This window comes from Helobdella robusta (genome assembly GCF_000326865.2).
Source record: "Helobdella robusta unplaced genomic scaffold HELROscaffold_62, whole genome shotgun sequence".
In the NCBI taxonomy this organism is placed as follows: domain Eukaryota; kingdom Metazoa; phylum Annelida; class Clitellata; order Rhynchobdellida; family Glossiphoniidae; genus Helobdella; species Helobdella robusta.
Window position 1 is genome coordinate 343479 of NW_008705346.1, and position 22372 is coordinate 365850.

Sequence of the window (22372 nt, forward strand, 5' to 3'; positions counted from 1 at the left end):
TGTGTGTGTGTGCGTGTGTGTGTGCGCGTGTGTGTGTGCGTGTTTGTAAGTGTGTGTTTGAGGGTGTGTGTTTGGATTCATGTGTATGTGTACGTTCGTGTTTTTGAATACATATATAATATATATACATAAATATTTTTATATTATATAAATCTGAATGCCTATATTAATGCTTATATCGAGTGTATGATATATATGTCCTAAAATTTTCTGTCCAAAAATAATTACGTATCATAATTTTTATAAAAAAAAATTTTGTTAATCTTCACTGTATTGTAGTAAGTTATTCGTCCTGCTGCTACATATAATTTTTTGCCACTATTATATCTGTATAATTTTTTTTAAATTATACAGTTCGTATTGAAAGCATGACCAGTTTCACAGTGCTGTATTGATACATCTTCTTAAAATGAGAAACAAGACATTAAAAGAAAAATAGTGCTTTTTGTCTTGCCTTTTATGAGCAGTTACTTGCATTTGAAGCAGGTAACTGAACTGCAACTAGATATTCGGCGTTTCTATGTCCTAGCCACTTGGTAAGTGTCAATTAATTATTGTTTGCTGTTGAAATCATACTCGTTCGATTTAAGAGACGACAAAACAACATCAACTATCATATGATGGGCTCAACGAGATAAATGCTGAATTATAGTATAAAAAATTAATAATGATCAAACCCACAAAGAATTAATCTGCAATGAAGTGTGTTGGTTATTTAACTTTTTATTGACCAACAATGGAGTAAATTTTACACCCTCTTACAGAAAATAACCGTTAAAATATGTGATGGTTTCAATCCAATCTTAGTTGAACACTTCATCAATACCTCTTAAAAGCTTGAATGAGTCTGCTTGCAAATAGCTGATTGAATGATTGATTACATGAAATGTCTGGGTGTGGTCTCATGGTTGCAGAGACATTATTTGATTCTGAATATAAAAAGTAAATTTTATTCTTTTGCTTCATAAATGTAACAATTTGTTTCTTAAAAAAACTATTTTTCAACCATACAAGAAACAAAACAAAGTCAGAACCCAAGCCGTTAAGTTTTTTTGTCTTTAAACTGTGCCACCTATTTTTGAAATTATTTTTTATGATGATTATGATGTTAATAACGCATGTATGTATATATATATAATATATATATAAATATATATAATTCAGTATATATTATAATATAATATATATATATATATATATATATGCTTATATGTATGTCTGCATATCTACTATAATAATAATATTTAAGTGGTATTTTTGCAGGTAATTGAGATAAGAACATGTTGCATAGTTCAATTTTTAACTTCCTGGTTATGTCTCGAGTCAAATAATCCATTTATTATATTTATTTAATGTGTTATTTATTTTATGTGTTTTTTTATAATTTAATATGAATACCATTTTCTAGGTGGCCATTTTTTAAGTTCTACGGGAATACAGTTGTAACCATGGGAAGAAGAATTACAGGTAATTCAGAATTTTATTCACTCATTTGCGGTTTTTGGTTTAAAAACATTTTGTAGCAACTTCACGCGTGTGACGGTGTGAGATATTTTGCCACAGATCTCGGACGAAGAACGCGTAAACTCGTCGAGAAGTTTCACTGTTGTCATTGTTGGAGTACATTTATTAATAGTAGGCAACTTGTACGTGCGTGTGTGTGTTTGTTTGTATGTGTGTGTGTGCGTGTGTGAAGTGCTCAACTAAGATAGGATTGAAACCATCACACATATTTTAATGGTTATTTTCTGTAAGAGGGTGTAAAATTTACTCCATTGTTGGTCAATAAAAAATTAAATGACCAACACACTACATTGCAGATTAATTCTTTGTGGTGTTGATCATCATAAATTTTTTATACTATAATTCAGCATTTAATCCGTCGAGCACAAAATATGATCGTAGATGTTGTTTTTTCGTCTTTTGAATCAAACGAGTAAGATTCCAACAGCAAAAACACACACACATACATTCACACACACACACATAAACACACATCAAACAATACTAACCGGTATTTTTTTACTTACGCTTTTGTATTGTGTGTATACTTTGCGTATGTGTGTGTGCGTGTATCTACCTGTGTGTGTGCGTGTGTGTGCGTATGTGTGTGGTTGTATGTGTGTGTGTGTATTTGTTTCCGAGCGGTGAGATTATAAATAAAATGGTTATACGAGCAAGCCAATGAATACATGTGAACATTTGAACAGTTACTTGCCGTTACGTTACGTCTGAGCAATCTTTCTCACTTTCTCTTCCTCGTTCTCTCTTTGTTTCTCTTTTTTTTTCCTCTCTCTCTCTCTCTCTTTCTCTCTCTTTCCTTTTTATCTCTTCCTCTCTCTTTATCTCTATCTCTCTTTTTGTATTTAGAGATTTCACTAAATGTGGTTGTACATGTTGCATATGTTGTACATATGCTCATTTCTGGAAGAGAGAGAGAGAGAGAGAGAGAGTAAGAAAATAAAGAGAAAAAAATGATAATAATAAGAGAGAAAAAGAGTAAAAAGAGGGTTTAAGCTGATGTGTGCTTCTCAAATTTTGAATGGGTATAGAGGTCCACTTTCGAACAAAAGCTGATCAAAAATTTTATAATCATGACGATAATGACGATAACAACAACGAAACAACAACAACAACGAAGCAACAACAACAATATAATAATAATAACAACAACAACAATTAAAAAATAGCAGCTGTAGTATCAGTAGTTAAAGTTGCTAGCTATTTTAATACAAAAGTTGGTAGTAGTGAAACGTCATTATGATTAACAGTAGAAGTAACACCAATGATACCAGTGTAATAATTTAATGGTGTTAATTTGGCAGTTGTAACATTTTACTAATCAGTAGACTGGTATATTAATATGAATGTTATCGAAGTTAGTGTTAGAAGGTTCGTAAAAGTTTTGTAGAAGGCTGAACTGATAGCGAGTGCACTTGAATTGAGGTCTTTATCTGAATGAATGAATGAATGAATGAATGAATGAATGAATGAATGAATGAATGAATGAACGAATGCTTGATTGATTGAATTATCGAACAAACGAGAAAATGAATAAATGCATTCATTTATTCATTCGTTCGTTAATTTATCTAATTATTCTATAAGTATAACTAATGAATTAATCTATCTAATTGATTGATTTATTAACTTGTTAAACAATGAATTAATATATTCATATATGCAAGGAAGAAATTAATGAAATAAATTTCTAATACAATAAATGGACTAATGAATGGATGAACGAGCAAACAAACAAACAAACGCACGAACAATCAAAGAAACAAACGGACGAATGAATGAATGGATGAGCAAAGATTGAATAATTTATTTGAATCGAATTACTTCGTCTAAGGCAAATGTATGATGAGTTTTGTAGCGGCTGTCGTCGGCGATATTGTGGTTTCTGAAGCCGATGTCGTTGGTTGCGGTCCTGTATGTACCGATGCTGCTGAAGCTGTTGAAGTTGCGGTTGTTGCTGGCGAATTTGAAACTTCGAATTTCGTTGAGAGATGTATCGGTGAATAAAATTATTATTGCTTGGCTGCTTTTGTTGGCGATGACGATGGATGGATGGACAGTACACGCAGATGAGTGGATGAGTGCAATATGATGACTCGTTCATTTCATCACATTCTTCATACTCTGCCATGTTCTTCAATGCTTCAGATTTTATAGCATCATCATCATCATCATCCTAACAGTCATTATCATCGTCATCATCGCCATAGTCATCATTATCATCGCCATCACCATCATCATCACCACTATCAAAAATACACTGACCACTTCTCCTCAGACATCGGACACCTTGTTGCACGAACTGGGCAGGACAAGCGCACACACCACGTTTGCATACAGCTCCCCGCTGGCAGTCGTAATCGTCATCACAGCCCACCTCACCTACTTCATCTTTCCAGCGATTGTAACGTCATTTCATTGTTGTTGTGGTTGTTGTTGTTGTTGTTTGTTGTTGTTGTTGTTGTTGTCAATATTTTTATTATTGATTTTATCAAGGCCACAAAATCTAAAATAAGCGACGTCATTTTTATCACAAACTATCATTCTTCCGTCGTCACTTCAAATTTTCATCCTCATCGTCCTCATCACCATCCTCGCCATCCTCATTCCAACCATCCAATCATCCAGTACTAACAGTGTCTACATGATAGATGACGATGATGATCATCATCTTCATCATCACCACCATCATCATCCCCATCGTCATCATCTTCTGGAGTTCTTGCGGACACAACATCACAGACGCATACATTCGTATCTTTGGAGCAATGTACGTTATTGCTAACGTACCTGCCATCTGACGATACATTTTTTTTTAATAGTTTGGCGACTGTAAATATTCATAATCATATAAGTAAATTATAATTTAATACTAATTACTATTACTACTACTAATAATAATAATAATAAAAAAAGTGAAAAAAAGAACCAACCTGATTTGTGGAGACATCGATCTATTCCATACCTGCATCTTTCATTCAATAATTTCTCGCCAGACGTCAGACAATGCAATCCATCTGGAGTCATAATCAGTCCATCCCTGCAGGTACATCTCTTCTCGATGACGTCACACGACATCCGGTCGCTCAGGCAGATGTCGGTATTCGGATCGCATTGTTGGTTTGGGAGTTTTGCTGACGGCGTCGGTTATTTTTTGTATCGCATGTTTGTATGTTTGTCTGTATATATGTTTGTTTTTGTGTATATATATATGTTTGTGTGTATATATGTTTGTATGTAGGGTTGTTTGTGTGTATACATGTTTGTTCGTTTGTATATGTATGCATGTTTGCATGTTTTTTGTTTGTATGTGTATGTGTCTGTTTGCATATGTGTATATGTATGTTTGGATGTTTGTTTGTTTATTTGTATGTTTGCATGTTTGTTTGTTTGTATACTGACAAACCTTTCAAACATGCCCCATGCACGTATTTGTAGTTGGCAGCAGGGCAATCACACATTCCAATGCTGCAACCGTGGAAACTATATTTACATACCAAACCAGTCTGGCAGTGGTCGTCATCGTGACAAGTTTGCTTGTAGGTCTGTAAGTGTGAATGTAAGTTAGTAGTAGCAGCAGTTGTAGTAGCTGCTGCGGCTGTTGATGTGGTTGCCGTGATTGCTGTGGCTGTTGAATGTTGTTTGGCGTTATTGTTGTTGAAGTTAAGCCTGTTGTTTAGGTTGATATCGATGTTGTTGTCTGAAATGCGATAGTTGCTGATGTTGATGTTGTTGTTGAGGTTGTTGTTATTTTTGACGTTGAGGTTGTTGTTATTGTGGATGTTGATGTTGTTGTTGTTGTTGATGTTGTTGTTGATGTTGTTGTTGTTGTTGTAGTTGAGATCGATGTCGTTGAGGACTTCTCTGTCGTATCTTCTAAAGACGCTTTCAGTTTTGTTGTTGTTTGAGCTGCTGTCGCTGCCACAGTTGCTGCTGCTGCCACTACCCGAGTTATCAAAAGGGAGTAACTATTTAATTAATGAATAAACTCAAGCAATAGATAAGAGTGATTTAAAATGACGAGCCAACAGAACGACAAACACATAGAAAAGACAACATAAACATAGACAACAAAAGCATAGACGAGACAACAAAACCATAGACAACAAAAACATAGTCAACGAAAAAAACATAAATATATTACATAAATAACTAAAAAAAACATTAAAACAAACAAAACTCAATTTATTTATACCTACTGAAGATGAGGTAAAATATTAATACTAGCAACCAATTCAGAGCTACTATGGACATAATATTTATTTGAAATATTTAAAAAATTTCAAATAATTTAATAATAATAGAATAATAATAATTATAATATTAATAATAATAGCAATAACAATTTTGTCAACAATAACAAAACAAGTTTCTGTAAATTATTCCAGGTTGGAATTGTTGTACTTCATTTTGATGAAACAACTAGGTTTTTTAAAGTTTCATCCTTAGACCCTTATTATACATACATGCATGCATGCATGCATGCATGCATATATACATACATGTTACTCTTTTGCATGCAGTGTAATACAATACGTAAACACACTCAAATTTATTACATATGAACATTCAAGCAAAAGTTTCATATATTATACATGTTTCCATTATGATTGTATGTATATCTTCATCATATATCATATACATTAGATACTATATGTAACGTTCATTATAGTACATATGATATACTTAGATATATACTTTTACCTTTATTCGTAGTTCGTTTTTATTCTCTCTCTCCCCCCCTCTCTCATTCTCTTCTTTCTTTCTCTTTCTTCTTTCAATGAACTTTTTCTCTATTTTTATCTCTCGCTCATTTCGCCAGAAGGAAATAAATCCTGTCTGGTTGAACTGCAAAGTTATCAACGAGATTTGATGTTTGTTTGTTGTGTCATTCCGTTTCAACATCCTTATCTCACTTATATATCAGTCCCTCACTTTCTCATCCTTCTCTCACAATTTTTTCCCTTCTTTTAATCATCGTAATCTTCTTTCCCTGTGTTATCGCTTTGTTATTCCTGTCCCATGTTGGCTATTTTTAGTATCACATTATTCTTTATTTGCTATTGCACATTATGTAATCACATCATTATCATCACTGTTGTCAGCTATGATATCAAAATCTTACTTATCATCATCATCAGGACCAGCAACATCAACAACGTCACCATCACCATCTTCTTTATCATCATCTTCTTTATCATCGTCGTCGTCTTCATTCATCGTCATCAATTTATTATGCAATCATTCATGCTAAAAAAAACTTTGAAACACAAGCTGGGGCAATTTATGAATTATCAAGTAGATTAATGTTAATATCATTAGCATCATAACTATAATTATCATTCTTGAAGTCTTCATCATCGTCATCATTATCGTCATCGTCGTCATCATCGTCATCGTCACCAACATCATCGTCATCGTCGTCGTCATCTTATGAAGCATCAAAAGAGTAATTATATTTCTGCTTCCCGCTAATTCTTATCACAATCATAAATCCTTGCTTTCAATTTAACGTCATTCATCGTCAGATTTCTACTCTTCATCATCGTCATCATCTTCACATTTATCACTATTAATCATCATTACCACATTCATCATCATCATCATCATCTTTTTCGTTACATTTTATCATAATCATCCTTATCACATTTATCATCATCATCATCATCTTTATTTAATTATATCATAATCATCATTACCACATTCATCATCATCATCTTCTTCATCATTACATTTATTATCATCTTCATCATTGTCGTCTTCAGCTTAATTATCACTGTCAGATCCAACTCTGCTTTGTTATTTGATATTTGTCATTACATCATTATCATCATCTTTTTCATTATTAATATTCTCGTTAGCATCAACATTACCATCAACAACATCATTATATTCCTGAAAGAACAGATTATCATTTTCATCAGATACTTTATAATCATCATCATCACCATCATCATCACCATCTTTCTCCTCATCATCATCTTCGTCGTCATCACCATCATCAGTTCTTTCCGGGAAAGCGTATTTAACAGTCATTTTATAACTTTCACCTCTTAAGCAACACGAAAAAATGTTCTCTATCTTTTTTTTTTCTCTCTCTCTCTCTCTCTCTCTCTCTCTCTCTCTCTCTTTCTTTCTTCTTACACACACAGACACACACACGCACACGCACATACACTTGTTTACACACAAATACACATACATAATCGTAAGCGTATAATTCACACACACACAGACAGATGACTCAACACTATTATTCGAATGTGATGATAACGATGATGGTGATGACGATGATAGTAATAATGATGATAGTGATAGTTAGTAAGAATGATGATGATGAGGAGGAGGATGATGATGATGATGACGATGATGATGATGAAAAGGTTAAATAATGTTACATGATCAATTGATTTATGATTTACATATGTTATCCATGTTTTATGTTACATGCTAAACCATGATGTATATTGTATATGTAAATATTTTTTTCGTCGTTTATTCGTTTGTATATTTGTTCATTCATTCATTCATTCATTTTTTGTTTGTTTTTCATACATTCATTCATTCGTTTGTTCGTTCGTTCGTTCGTTCACTCACTCACTCACTCACTCACTCACTCACTCACTCACTCACTCACTCACTCACTCACTCACTCACTCACTCACTCACTCACTCACTCACTCACTCACTCACTCATTCATTTATTCATTCATTCATACTTTTTACTTTCATTCATTCATTCATACTTTTTAACTTTCATTCATTCATTTGGTCATTCATTCATTCATTCATTCATTCATTCATTCATTCATTCATTCATTCATTCATTCATTCATTCATTCATTCATTCATTCATTCATTCATTCATTCATTCATCTTCAAAATTGACCTATTCATTCATTTGTTTCGGGTTAAACAAGAAAAAACATCTCTCCAATTTGTTAAAAATAAGACAACGTTGAAAATGAAGTAAAAAAAATTCTATACACCGTATTTTCTAACTTCATGATTGATTTTATTAATGATATCTTTATAAAAATCTAGAAATTAATTTAGAAATTTTTAGATATGCAAGTATGTGTATGTGTGTGTGTCTGTGTGTTTGTCTGTGTGTGCGGACTTTCTGTGTGAGTGTGTGTGTGCGTGTGTGTGTGTGTTCTGAAATCCAAAATTGGATTTCATTCCCTAGGAGTGTTACACGCATCTTCATTCTCGTTCCCAAGGTTTGTCTTTGACTTTTTTATTTATTAAGCTTAAATATGCCAGAACTTTAATAATCAATTTTAATTTACTGATTGTTTGTTGATGTTATTGATGTTATATGTTTATTTAATGGTTTATATTGATATTGATGGATAGTTTTTTGGAAGAATATAATTAGTTAAATGATAACAAAAATCAATTATGTGTTTGTGGCCATTTGTGTGTGTGTTTTGTGTGTGTGTTTTGTGTGTGTTTTGTGTGTGTATGTGTGTGTGTGTGTCTGTGTGCAATAGAAACGCAAATTCATATCACACCATTGATACGATGAAAAATGTTAAAAAAAATCTTAAGTACAAATCAATAGCACCGTACATAAAGCAACTATATACATTCAAAAAGAACATACATACATACATACATAAACACACACACACATACGTACACACAAACATACACACACACAAACATACATACAAACAGACATACACACACATACATACACACGTACAGGTACACACGTGTTACCAAACCCGGAAAGGACACATGTGTAAGAGCTTATACCTATAAATATTTATATATACATAAACTTTTGCATATATACAAAACATATATACATTCAACTGATATACAGATATACAAATACAGTGTTATATATATATATATATATATATATAATTATACAAAAAGCAATTTGCGTTTAAAAAATGATCTATGTGTATTATATATGTATATCTATGGGTATGTATGTATGTATGTACGTATATATGTATGTATGTATGTATGTATGTATGTATGTATGTATGTATGTATGTATGTATGTATGTATGTATGTATGTATGTATGTATGTATGTATGTATGTATGTATGTATGTATGTATGTATGTATGTATGTATGTATGTATGTACGTACGTAATATACATGCGTATATACGTGCGTAAATAGTCATGTATGATGATGGAGGAATTCTAATGGCTGTCCATGTAAGAATGAAATATGCAGTTAAAGATGGACAACCAGTTAATTTAACTGGTTTTTTCTTCTCGTTATTGTTGTTGATTTTGTTTGTTTGCTTGTTTGCTGGCTTGCCTGTTAGTTTTTTAAACTTTTTAATTTAAATGATTGTGAATATTTATTAACAAAAAAAATTGTTATATTTAATAATATTATTTACAATACTCTATTAATAAAAACGCTTTCTAATTAGCAATAATAATAAAAGTTATCTAGACTATTTTATTGCAATTATCAATAATTATTCGTTTAAAACTAGAAACCAACAAATTTCAAATAAGTCTCGGTTTAACAAATGAAGCTGTTTTGTGACTTCGATTTATAGGCACGACAAAAAAATTGTTAAATCAATTGTTCAATTATCCTATTTGCATTTACAAGGTAAGTTTTTTATGCAAAATTTTAATTCTTAAAAATGTTTTATTTAAAAAAATAAATGAACGACCCTACTTTAACACATATCTATATACAACCTATATTTACTTATGCCTCCTAACCTAAATTATCATCTACATAAATACCTCCCCGAAGTAGCGTCAGACATGCAGCGCTTAGTTTTTTCTGGCAGTTTTCAAAAAGAAAACAAAATGAAGTTTCTTATCTCAGTTAAATGTAATAAGTTAAATTTTAGACGAAACAAAACATATTTTTAACCATTTAATAATACAAAACAGGAATGCAGCACGCACAAATCGCCAGGCGCGGCGAGATAAGTAAATAAAGAGGGAATGCAGTAGCGATTATGTGGATGGGGTAAGTACAAACAAACAGATGAACGAGCGGACGAACGAATGATCAAACATGCAAACAAACGAGCAACCAGACACAAGAATAATCAAATTAATGAATGATGAACGAAAAACGTTAGAACGAACCAGAGAACCAACAAACAAACCGACCAACGAACGAACGAACGAACAAACGTATCAATATTTTTGCACTGCAATCAACTCAAACTGAAATGGAGTCACTGAACTGGACGAACACGGAGAACATTTGTGAATGACTCTATGAGGAGGATAAATCATAAAAAAATTATTTCAAAAAATATAAATTATTATTTTAATAATATCCTCACCGAAATTAAATTTTTCTAAATAAAATTGTTGACAACTAAGAATATGACAAACAACGTTATGAGATGTAAAAATACGTTTAATAAACTTTGAATCGAATTGCTCAATTTAGCCGGCGCATCAAAATTTACATAAACCTGAAACCACGCGAATATAAAAACACCACATACAAAGTGAGCAAACATAACCACGAGCAGAAAAAAATACAAAGAGAAAATTGAAATTGATAAAATACATTAAACGTTTAAAAATCAAACTACAGAGCAAACAAACAACAAAAACAACAAATACAAAATTCGTAAAAATAAACATCAGAGCCAAAAATATACAAACTTTTGTGCATACAAACATGCAAAGAAACATATCAACAGCACAACATACAAACGGACGCAAACAAAGAAACATAAACTAGAGATATACAGTTTCTTTCAAACGAAACTTACCCTATACAACACAACGCCTTCCATACTAAACGAACTGCCAAACCATCGACAAGCGTATTTCCTATGCTCATCTTTAATTATTCATAACGATACCTTGATTCACTAATTGCTGGTGTATGTGTGTGCGTATGTGTATGTGTGGTTGTGTATGTGTGTGGTTTTGTGTGTGTGTGGTTTTGTGTGTGTGTGTGCTTGTGTCTGTCTGTGTATGTGGTTGCGTCTGTGTGTGTGTGTGTGTGTGTGTGTGTGTGTGTGTGTGTGTGTGTGTGTGTGTGTGTGTTGTTAATTTCGCGGGTTGATATAACTCATATTGCACATATTGCAAATTTTTTATTGAAATTTCCGCTAATTGTATTCACGATGATGAAGCAAAAAATAGTTGATTAGGTTTCATTAATGTTGTAGTTGATGTTTTTGTTTTAAGTGTTGTCGTTATTGGCGTTGTTGTTGTGGCTGTTGCAGCTATGGATTATTTTTTAAATGAATACCCTTATTTCGTTTATAACTTCTCTTATTTATACGTGCTGCTTCTAATTATATCAGTGTCGTTGCTGATGTTGGTGTTTGTTTGTGCATTTGTTCGTTTGTTTGTTTGTTCGTTCGTTCGTTCTTTCATTTGTTTGTTTGTTCTTTTGTTGGAAGGCAAATTTATTTTTGTTTTTGTATGTAGTTAATATTTTGTTTTTTGTAGTAGCAGCAGTAGTAGCAGCCGAAGTAGTAGCAGCCGTGTTACTAGATGTTGCATGTTTCTGTTGCTTACATAGGTAGGTTTTAAAATGAAAATGTCAAAAAAATGAACTGATGACGCTGAGAGGACGTTGGAAATGGAAATCCCGCGTGTGCATGTGCATTTCTTTAAATCCATCAATTTGTAGCACGCTATGTTGAGCTCTGCTAGGTTGGGTTAGGTTGGGTTGGGTTGTTTCTATGTTGTTGATTCTTGTTTTCGCATCATTTGTTTGTTTAATTGCTTGTTTCAGTGTTAGTTTGTATGTTTGTCAGTTTGTTTGTTTGTATGTTTGTTTGCTTGCTTGTATGTTTGTTGTTACTTTTGCATGTTTGTTGGCGTAGTTTTAACAAAGCTTCTCTTATAATGCGAGAAACTATTGACGAACACATATATTTGTGGTTCAGCTAATTAACTTTCTAATTAACTTTCATCTTGATTATGATTTCATAGCTGACTTATATAGACACATACAATTTAATATGAATTGATAAAAAATAATTAACATGTGTATATTTAGAACTACCTAAAAATTATTCATATCTATGGCAAACATGCCATATACAATCATAGCAAGAACAAATTCAACAATACAATACTTCTACAATAACAATATTATGTCATAAAAACAAAAAAAAACACAAAAAATAGATTAAAATCCAAATAAAAAATGTAGAAATATATGATAAAAAACCCATAAGGGGTGCTTGCGGCCAATCATTATTTCCTTTCCAATTGCATCTTCTTATAAAATCAATGAATCGCAAAAATAGCACAACTACACACGTAAGCACACATTGGTATATGCAAACATACTTCTATACACACATACACAACACACACTGATGTACACACACACGCACACATTACATGACACACACACTGATACACACACACACACGCACACATTACACAACACACACACATGTATAAAGATACAAGTTTATTATATACATGTGTATACAACACATACATATACATATGTATATATTATACACATAAACATGCACAATATATAAACACATTTGTACACATGCAAGCAACATTTAAATTTGTACATGAGATTGTACGTACACCCAGTTATACAAACCAGCTTCGAACTTAAATGAAATTTCAAACATACACTTGTACACTTATTTATTTATATATACAAACTCACGCACACAAACAATTACACACACAAACATGTACAACACATTTATATTTACATAGAAATACACATATGTTGTGTGTATTCGTATACATACATCGGATAATGTTAATATATGCGACTTTATGCATTCAATCGAAATTTTTTGTATTTCTGTTGAAGGCAGCTTGGTATTTTTTTGAAGTTTTGTTTGTATTACTTCGAATGTTTTGTATTGTTTTGTATGTTTTGTATTTGTATTATTTTGCATTTCTTGCGAACCCTTTCAAGTCATGTATCGAATGTTTGATGTTCAAATTTAATTTTCTTGTTTTATTTTTTGGAAGTCTGAAAGATTGACAGCGTTGTTGTTGCCGTCGTTGTTACTGTTGTAGTCGTTGTCATTGTTGTTGTTATTGTAGTCGTCGAAAACATCAATAACATCAACAACATCAACAATATCGACTACATCGTCAACATCAACAACACCGCCAACATCAACAACATTAACAACACCAATCAAAATGTTGACAACATCAACGACAACAACAACAGCAGCAGCATCAAAGTCGACAAAATATAATCAAACTGTATATTTTTTTCTGATTTCAATTTTTTTAATCTACGCAAAAAAATTAGCGCATTGAAAAATAGGAAAAACCCTTATCAGATAAAAAAAATGCTATTGCTATTTACACAAACACATACACACATACACGCACGCACATTAACTTATTTAAATTTTCATGCTTATGCGTGTGTCTGTGTGTGTGTTGTGTGTGTATGTGTGTGTATGTGTTGTATGTGTGTGTATGTGCGTGTGTGTGTCTTGGCGTATCGTTATACTAATCTTATTTGTAGCTAAGCTGAAACGCTTGACAGTGACAGCAGTGCAAATTTTTTCATACAAAAATTTTCGGTTTTGAAAAAAATAAAAAGCATTTTCTCGAAGGAGAAGATTCAGCATTGCATCTTTTGCTCGGATGGCGTAGTAGTTCTACTATTAAAATTATTTCCATTACATTATTTACTACTAACATTACTACAACTACTACTTCTGCTTCTACTTCTGCTGCTACTGCTACTACTACTACTACTACTACTACTACTACTACTACTACTACTACTACTACTACTACTACTACTACTGCTGCTGCTGCTACCGCTAATGCTAATTTCGCGATTTTTTTTCAACCCCTATGCGAATAAAAATATTTCTCATTAGTTTTATTCAAATGAAATGAAAAACCTAATTTAATTTTTATCAATTTTAATAAAAAAGTTTAAAAATGATCTTTTAAAAAAAAACTTTTCATACTTTTTTAAACAAATTACTGCAAGCAATATACTGATACTACTGCTTCTGCTGCTAATACCACTACTACTACCGCTGCAGCTACTACAATTACTACTACTACCATTACTATTGCTGTTATTGTTACTACAACTACTACTGCAGTTATTTTTGGCTTCAGCATTTGACAGAAATGTTATTGATGTTCTCTTATCTCACAGCCTATCATCATCATCAACATCATCGTCATTATCATCATCGTCGTCGTCGTCGTCATCACTATCATGAATATCATCCTTGTTTTCAATATTATCAGCATCATTATTTGTATTATTATTATTATTATTATTATCATCTTCATCATTATCATCACCATCATGATCAAAAAATTTTCTTATTTTCGGTTGATTTGATGCCTTTGTCAGCCACATCAACATATCAAAGATGCTTTCACGATAATTCAAGATGACGATGACGAAGATGATGATGATGATGATGGTGTTAATGATGGTGGTGATGATGACGGCCATGACGTCGATACATTAGTCACGCAAAATTGAGAGTCAATTTTGTTTTGAAATCGTTGTCGTCATCAGCGTCATCGTCATCAACATAATAATAATAATTATTTTTATTATTATTATTGTTGTTGTTGTAATTATTAATCATCATCGTCGTCATCATCAGCATGTAATCACCATCATTCCAATTCCTTACTAGACTTTCTGCCATTTTTCGGACTAATTTTCTTAATCACCATCACCATCATCACAACCACCATCATCATCGTCGTCGTCATCATCATCATTCAGTCACATGACCGACCACGTGATTAATTTAATTATACCCCAAGAGATGAGGCTATTTATTTTCATTGAATGCTCAGAGCTGATTTATCATGTTCGCATAATAAAAATTTTTGATATATTAATCCAATGATTGAAATATAAGGAAGGTATTATGTATTTATATTGTGGTTGTTAATGTTGTTGCTGTTGTTGATGTTGTTGTTGTTGCTGCTGCTGTTGATGTTTTTGATGTTGTTGTTAATGTTGTTGTTGTTGTTGATGTTTTTGATGTTGTTGTTAATGTTGTTGTTGTTGTTGCTGTTGTTGATGTTAATGTTGTTGTTGTTAATGTTGTTGTGGTTTTTATTACGGTTAATTCTGCTGGTGTTGATGTTGTTGTTATTGCTGTTGTTGTTATAACTGTTACCAATAAAGCGATTAATTGATGATGATGCCGAAGACGATGATGATAAAGACGATGAAGATGATGATGAGGATGAATTCTATATGTCATGCTGCACTGTGTAGTCTAGAAACGCAGGTATGGCTGTGAAACTGAAAACACACACAGTATTGTGCACCAGGCCACCTACAATGTAATTTTACTCTAACTATCGTGTTATATTACAGACGCTACTTCTACTACTACTAGTGCTGCTACTACTACAGCTGCTTGCGGCTGTTTTAATGATAATAACAATAAAAAGCTGCTGCTACTACTACTACTACTTATACTACTAGTACTACTACTTCAAATACCACTACTGCTATTACTACTACTACTACTGCTACTTAGTACAACAATAACTACTACTATTACTACTGCTACACTACTACTACTACTACTACTACTACTACTACTACTACTACTACTACTACTACTACTACTACTACTACTACTACTGATACAACAATTCATAGTAATGATATTAAAGAACAACAACAAACAATGGTAACTAAACTTTCATGAACGATTATCTAACGACAATTAAGACAATTGTAACGATTTGCATGGTCTAAAAACTACCATAATACAACAACTACTATTGCTACTACTACTGCTGCTACTACTGCTGCTACTACTGCTGCTACTACTAATGCTACTACTGCTGCTGCTACTACTACTACTACTACAACAAAACAATATAGATAGCTCAATCTTTGCAATGAAATGATCAAACTATTGTCAATATTATCTGAACCAACAACACAACATCATCGTCACCATCATACTCATCATCGTCGTCGTCGTCTTCGTCTACGTCATCGTCATCAACTTCGTCATCGTGACCGAAATCATTAATGAAATGTTTTCACTATTACAGTAGTGTTTCCAAGCTACAGATGGCTTATAACATCAAGTACAATTTTCATTACAATAACAACAACAATGACATTAATTATACGTCTTGTAACAACAACAGCAACAACAACAACAGCAGCAACAACAACAAAAATATCACTTGCAATGTCATTCTACTAAATGACATTAACCGCAACAGCACTGACATCAACAATAACGGTATATTCAAAAACGTCAACTTCAACAACAACAACAACTCACTCTTAAAAGATTCCTACGTCACCGTAAATGATAATTACAACGACATCAGCTACGACTCATCATTGTCGTCGTCGTCATTATCATCGTTATCCGCAACGACAACATCATCACCATCATTACACCATACAACCAATATCAACTCTTTATTCCCCATAACATCATCATCATCTTCGTCTTTACTATCATCTAATTCATCGTCAGCTTCATCTTTACTACAAACACACACACCAACATCGTCGTCGTCATCAACATTGTCGTCACTAACAAGCGTCCAATCAATAGTGCCGTTTTTGGCTTGCTCGCTGATGATAATAGGCGCCATATTTGGCAACATCTTGGTATGCCTAGCCGTCATACTGGTGAAAAAACTTCAGACCCCATCCAACCTGCTGATTGTCAGCCTCGCTATTTCAGATCTCCTGGTTGCAATTCTGATCATGCCGCCAGCGCTTATGCTCGAAATGACCGGAAGTTGGCAGCTAGGTCCAGTGATGTGCGATGTTTGGACCTGTTTGGATGTTTTACTATGTACGGCTTCTATCTTGAATCTTTGCTTCATCAGTATCGATCGCTACCTGGCCATAATAAGACCATTGAGGTGGGCGAATTAATTATTTTTGGAGGACAAACTATTACGATGATGATGAAGATGATGATGACAATGATGATGAAGATGATGATGACGATGATGATGAAGATGATGACGATGATGACGATGATGATGAAGATGATGACGATGAAGATGATGACAATGATGATGAAGATGATGATTAAGATGATGATGACAATGATGATGACAATGATGATGAAGATGATAACGACGACGATGATGATGATTAAATAATCATGACGACGATGATGATGATGACGACGACTTAGGTACGCCAGTAAGCGGACGCTGACCTGGATGCTACTGATGGCCGTGATGGTATGGAGTTTATCTGGCATCATCAGCATTCCACCGCTGTTTGGCTGGAGAAGCGAGCATGAAGATGGTAGTTGTGATGATGATGATGTGATAGGATGATGATGATGAATAATAATAATAATAATAATAATAGTAGTAGTATTAGTAGCAATAGTAGAGTAGTAGCAGTAATAGTAGTAGTAGTAGTAGTAGTAGTAGTAGTAGTAGTAGTAGTAGTAGTAATAGTAGTAGTAGTAGTAGTAGTAGTAATAGTAGTAGTAGTAGTAGTAGTAGTAATAGTAGTAGTAGTAATAGTAGTTAGTAGTAGTAGGTACATCGACTTCAGTTTTATAGCACCTACGACAATAGCATGGCTAATTAGCGTCAGATATCAAACAATGACGAGTGAATGGATTAATATTAAAAGCCAGAAGCGCGTGTGCTTTTGGAATTCCAGAAAATTCTAGAACATTCCGGAGCATTTAACTCTTCAGCCTCCCTCCGTTTGATTCTTAGAAAGTGTTTTTTAGTATTCCTCATATTTTTATCACGCTCAAAAATACTTTTAAAACTCAAAAAAAAAATCTTCAACACATAAATCAAAACCTCTTAACGCATAGATAATTTTATCAGGCATGATAGATTGAACTGCAGCAGCAGCAACAACAACAACAATTCTAACAACAATAATCCCAACAACAACAACAACAATCCCAATAACAACAACAACATTCCCAGCAACAACAATCCCAACAACAACAACAATCCCAACAACAACAACAGCAACAACAACAGCAACAACAACAACAGCATCAACAGCAACAACAACTAATTTTCCCAATCAATATTTTACTGAATAATTTGAATGACTGAACGATGGGGTAGTTGGCAATCAATCAAACAAATTATAACCAGGTCAGTGTCAGGTCAGTCAGTCAATCGGCTACCAGCTATACGCCACGTTCGGAGCCTTCTACCTTCCCCTCTGCATCATGGTCTTCATATACTATCGTATCTATCAGGTTGGCGACTTCTAACCCTTGTATAAATGCTCCGTTGATGATGGGAGGATTGGTAAAGACAAACTGGAACATATAACTAGTTTTAAAGTGAACTTGCCTGAGAGAGATAATTATGATACATAACATTCACATCAATTAAGCAAATGCAATCAAGCAAATTGCTTGTTAAAAAGCAAACACGAAGACATTAAGACACACCACAAGCTAACATTCAAAAGTGAACATACATGTACGAATGGATGGGTGGATGAACGGTTGAATGAATAAGTGAGTGAGTGAATGAATGAATGAATGCATGAATGAATGAATGAATGCATGAATGAATGAATGAATGCATGAATGAATAAATGAATGAATGCATGAATGAATGAATAAATGAAGGAATCAGGTTGTCAACCCTTAACTGCAGCAGTCAACAGTCGCACCTTCACACAAACGTGCGTCATCAATCTTTCCAATGCAGGTGTCAAAGAGACTACGCATGTCCGAACGTCTTTCTTATGACGTCAACATGATGAGAGCCAATAGGAAGACGCATTTTCCCGAGTGGTCACGTGATAAGAAGAACTCGAAAGCCGGTAGGTCGTGTGGTGCCGACCCGACAACACCACTGCAGGCATCGAGACTCCAGCATGGAGTTCCCGACGCCAGCAACCAAAATGAAAGTAAAACTCGGAATGATAGCGTCCAGAGCAGTCTTTATAAGGACGACGTCAGCTGTAGAAAACATTGCAGCGTATCAACTAACAGCTCGGCTCAAAAATCCCATAAAATATCTAGGTCAAAATTTGATTTGCTTTGCTGGAAAAGCAGGTCGGCCAATAGTTTGATTTGTTTACAACAAACCTCAACCAATAGCAGAAAAGTTTCCAATCTGGAAGACCAATCATTGTTCGATGTTTCGAATGGCTCGTGGAGTCATAATGAAAACGGAGTTTTCAATTGGTGCAGACAGATGATGTCGCGTAAATACAACAACAACAACCACAACAACTATTACTACATCGATGTGAACAGCAACAACAGCTACTGCTGCTACAGCAATTTCGACAGCTGCAACAACAAAAATAAAACAAACAACAACAACAACACGCTCACAAAGCGTTACACTCTGGATGACGTGACACTGCAGCAAAAGATCAAAAATATCGATAAGAACAAAATGGCGCCCTCGGCCCAATCGAGTCCATCTTCCTTCACATCATTCATCCATCGCAGGCTGCACAACAACAACCACAACAGTCACAACAACAACAACAGCAACAGAAAGGACAGCATAAACAATTGTAATTATAGCTCTCTCGCTAATAAAAGTCATGTATCCGTAAACAGATCACTGCAGAATGAGTATGTAGAAAATATTGCGCTTGCCAGATTTTTGCTTGCCAACAACAACAACAACAATAATAGTAATAACAACAACAACACATCAACAACAATGCCAACAACAAAACAACGATCATCGAAATCTAGCGAATCGAGCAGTAACAACAACTACAACTACTATTACAGCAGCTGCAACAACATCCAGCCGCACAACAAGCGCGCCTACCACAACAGCCACAAAATCGTAACTACTCGCGACAACAAAGCGACAAAAACACTCGGCATCATATTGGGTTCCTTCATTGTATGCTGGTTGCCTTTCTTTCTTCTCGCCATCATTCGTCCAATTTGTATCTACTTCCACGAAGATCGCGTTCCTCACAGCAGCAGCAGTAGTAAAAGCAGCAGCAGTAGCAGCAGTAGTAGAGGCAGTAGCAGTAGAAACTACACAAACAACATTAATGACAGTTATTACAACAGTGGTAGCTATTTTCCCAGCAACGACACCGCCAACAACTACATCAATAACGCAAGTTATCCTTACGACAACGACGTTAATTACTACAGGAACGTCTCAGCGTTTTTAAAAAGTTTGATTACTTCATTTTTTAGTGTCCACAACGACAGCGGCAACGATGGCGGCGATGGTGACGACTACGTGAACGGAGCAACGACATTAACAACTATTGCTAATACAACATCTACCATCTTTAACCTTTTATTGAATACAAATTTTTCAAAAATAACAACGTCGTCAGCATCATTTCTCACTTTGACAACCTCCTACTCAACACCATCTTCATCTTCATTCTCATCATCACCATCCTCATCATCACCATCCTCATCATCACCATTCTCATCATCACCATCATGCATCGCTGACTGGTTGAGTAGCACGTTTTTATGGTTGGGCTACCTGAATAGCCTAACTAACCCAATCATATACGCCATGTTCAACCGAGACTTCAGAGGACCTTTCAAAATTATTTTATCCTGTCAATGCAAATCCGTGAACGCCCGCATGCGCTCACAGAGTTACGCAGAGCAGTACGGTTGTAGTCTGACCTACCAATCCTTCGCTAATGTCATTCCACAGCAAATACAACAACAGTTTCTATCACATCAACAACAACAACAACAAACTTCAAACAAGGAACCACACACAAAACAGCAACAAAAATCACCACCAAAGCATCAATTGTTGTTGTCATATAAGACTAGCAGTGTTGATGTTGTTGATGTTGCANATGGCAACAACAACAACGACGACGACGACAACGATGATCATTTTGAGGATGTTACCTTCCACACAGATGACACAACGTCTGAAAAAATGTTCTCAACACCGAAGATAACATTAACATTGCCAGGCAAAACAAGCACAATTTCATCCACTAAAACTTTAACAACGTCAACACCAACGACAACATTAATAGCATCAACACCAACGACAACATTAATAGCATCAACACCAACGACAACATTAATAGCATCAACATCAACGACAACACGAACAAAATATAGAGTTCCTCGTCTGACAAGCACTCAATTATTATTTTCATCCTTTCCAAATGTACTAAACTTCGGTTCAGAAGAATTTGCAGTTGTAAGTCCGACAAATTCATCTGAAAAGACCATGTTGACAACTAAAGTAGCAGCAACAACAACAACAACATCAACAAAACTCAACGGCAACAACGCAACAGCTGCTCTACTAGCAACAATTACTGCACCAACCCTACCAACGACTACTTCACTAGCAGCAAAAGCAGCATCAGCAACTTCATCAACCTCAATAATTTTCAGTAGTTTCAATTCCTTAGCGAAATCATCGAGACCGAAAAATGTTGCCGTAACAACAAAACTATCAAAACTGAAAAGGACAACATCATCATCACCACCTACATCATCATCACTACCGCTAACTACAACACTATCATCACTACCACCACTAGCAGCAACATCGACATCGTCATCATCACCGCTAGCGACAGTGGCGACAAAATTTCACTCCCTCGAATCGTTACTAGCTTCTCACAGCCACGTCCCACAATTATTCATTCCTTCAAATGATTATAACGTGAATGATGATGATGACGTTGGCGACGATGATGATGACGATTATAATGACTTTGATGATGATGACAATGATGATGATGACGATGATGAAATCTTGAATGACGACGTTATTACTATTACTACTACAACTACAACTACTACTACAACTAATAATAATAATAATAATCGTATTGGCAGTAGCGATGATGATGATGATGGTGATGAAAATAATGATGATGACGATGACGATGATGATGATGATTACAACTATGATTATGATGACGATGAGGATGAGGATGTCA

At 34.3% G+C, this 22372-nt stretch overlaps 2 protein-coding genes across 2 annotated transcripts; one reads left to right on the forward strand and one right to left on the reverse strand.

The window, feature by feature from the left end:
• Positions 1 to 2182: 2182 nt before the first annotated feature.
• Positions 2183 to 5775, reverse strand: HELRODRAFT_193891 (hypothetical protein; the record flags this gene model as incomplete). Its single annotated transcript, XM_009029798.1, has 6 exons — positions 2183 to 2954; positions 3346 to 3663; positions 3787 to 3912; positions 4455 to 4655; positions 4928 to 5463; positions 5717 to 5775. 6 exons carry the CDS (start codon positions 5773 to 5775, stop codon positions 2839 to 2841), a joined length of 1356 nt encoding a protein of 451 aa, XP_009028046.1. The 3' UTR covers positions 2183 to 2838.
• Positions 5776 to 17062: 11287 nt separating this feature from the next.
• Positions 17063 to 21868, forward strand: HELRODRAFT_157789 (hypothetical protein; the record flags this gene model as incomplete). The annotated part of the gene is made up of 7 exons (XM_009029799.1): positions 17063 to 17355; positions 17637 to 17752; positions 18580 to 18686; positions 19150 to 19398; positions 20247 to 20362; positions 20907 to 21007; positions 21849 to 21868. 7 exons carry the CDS (start codon positions 17063 to 17065, stop codon positions 21866 to 21868), a joined length of 1002 nt encoding a protein of 333 aa, XP_009028047.1.
• Between the last annotated feature and the right edge of the window lie 504 nt (positions 21869 to 22372).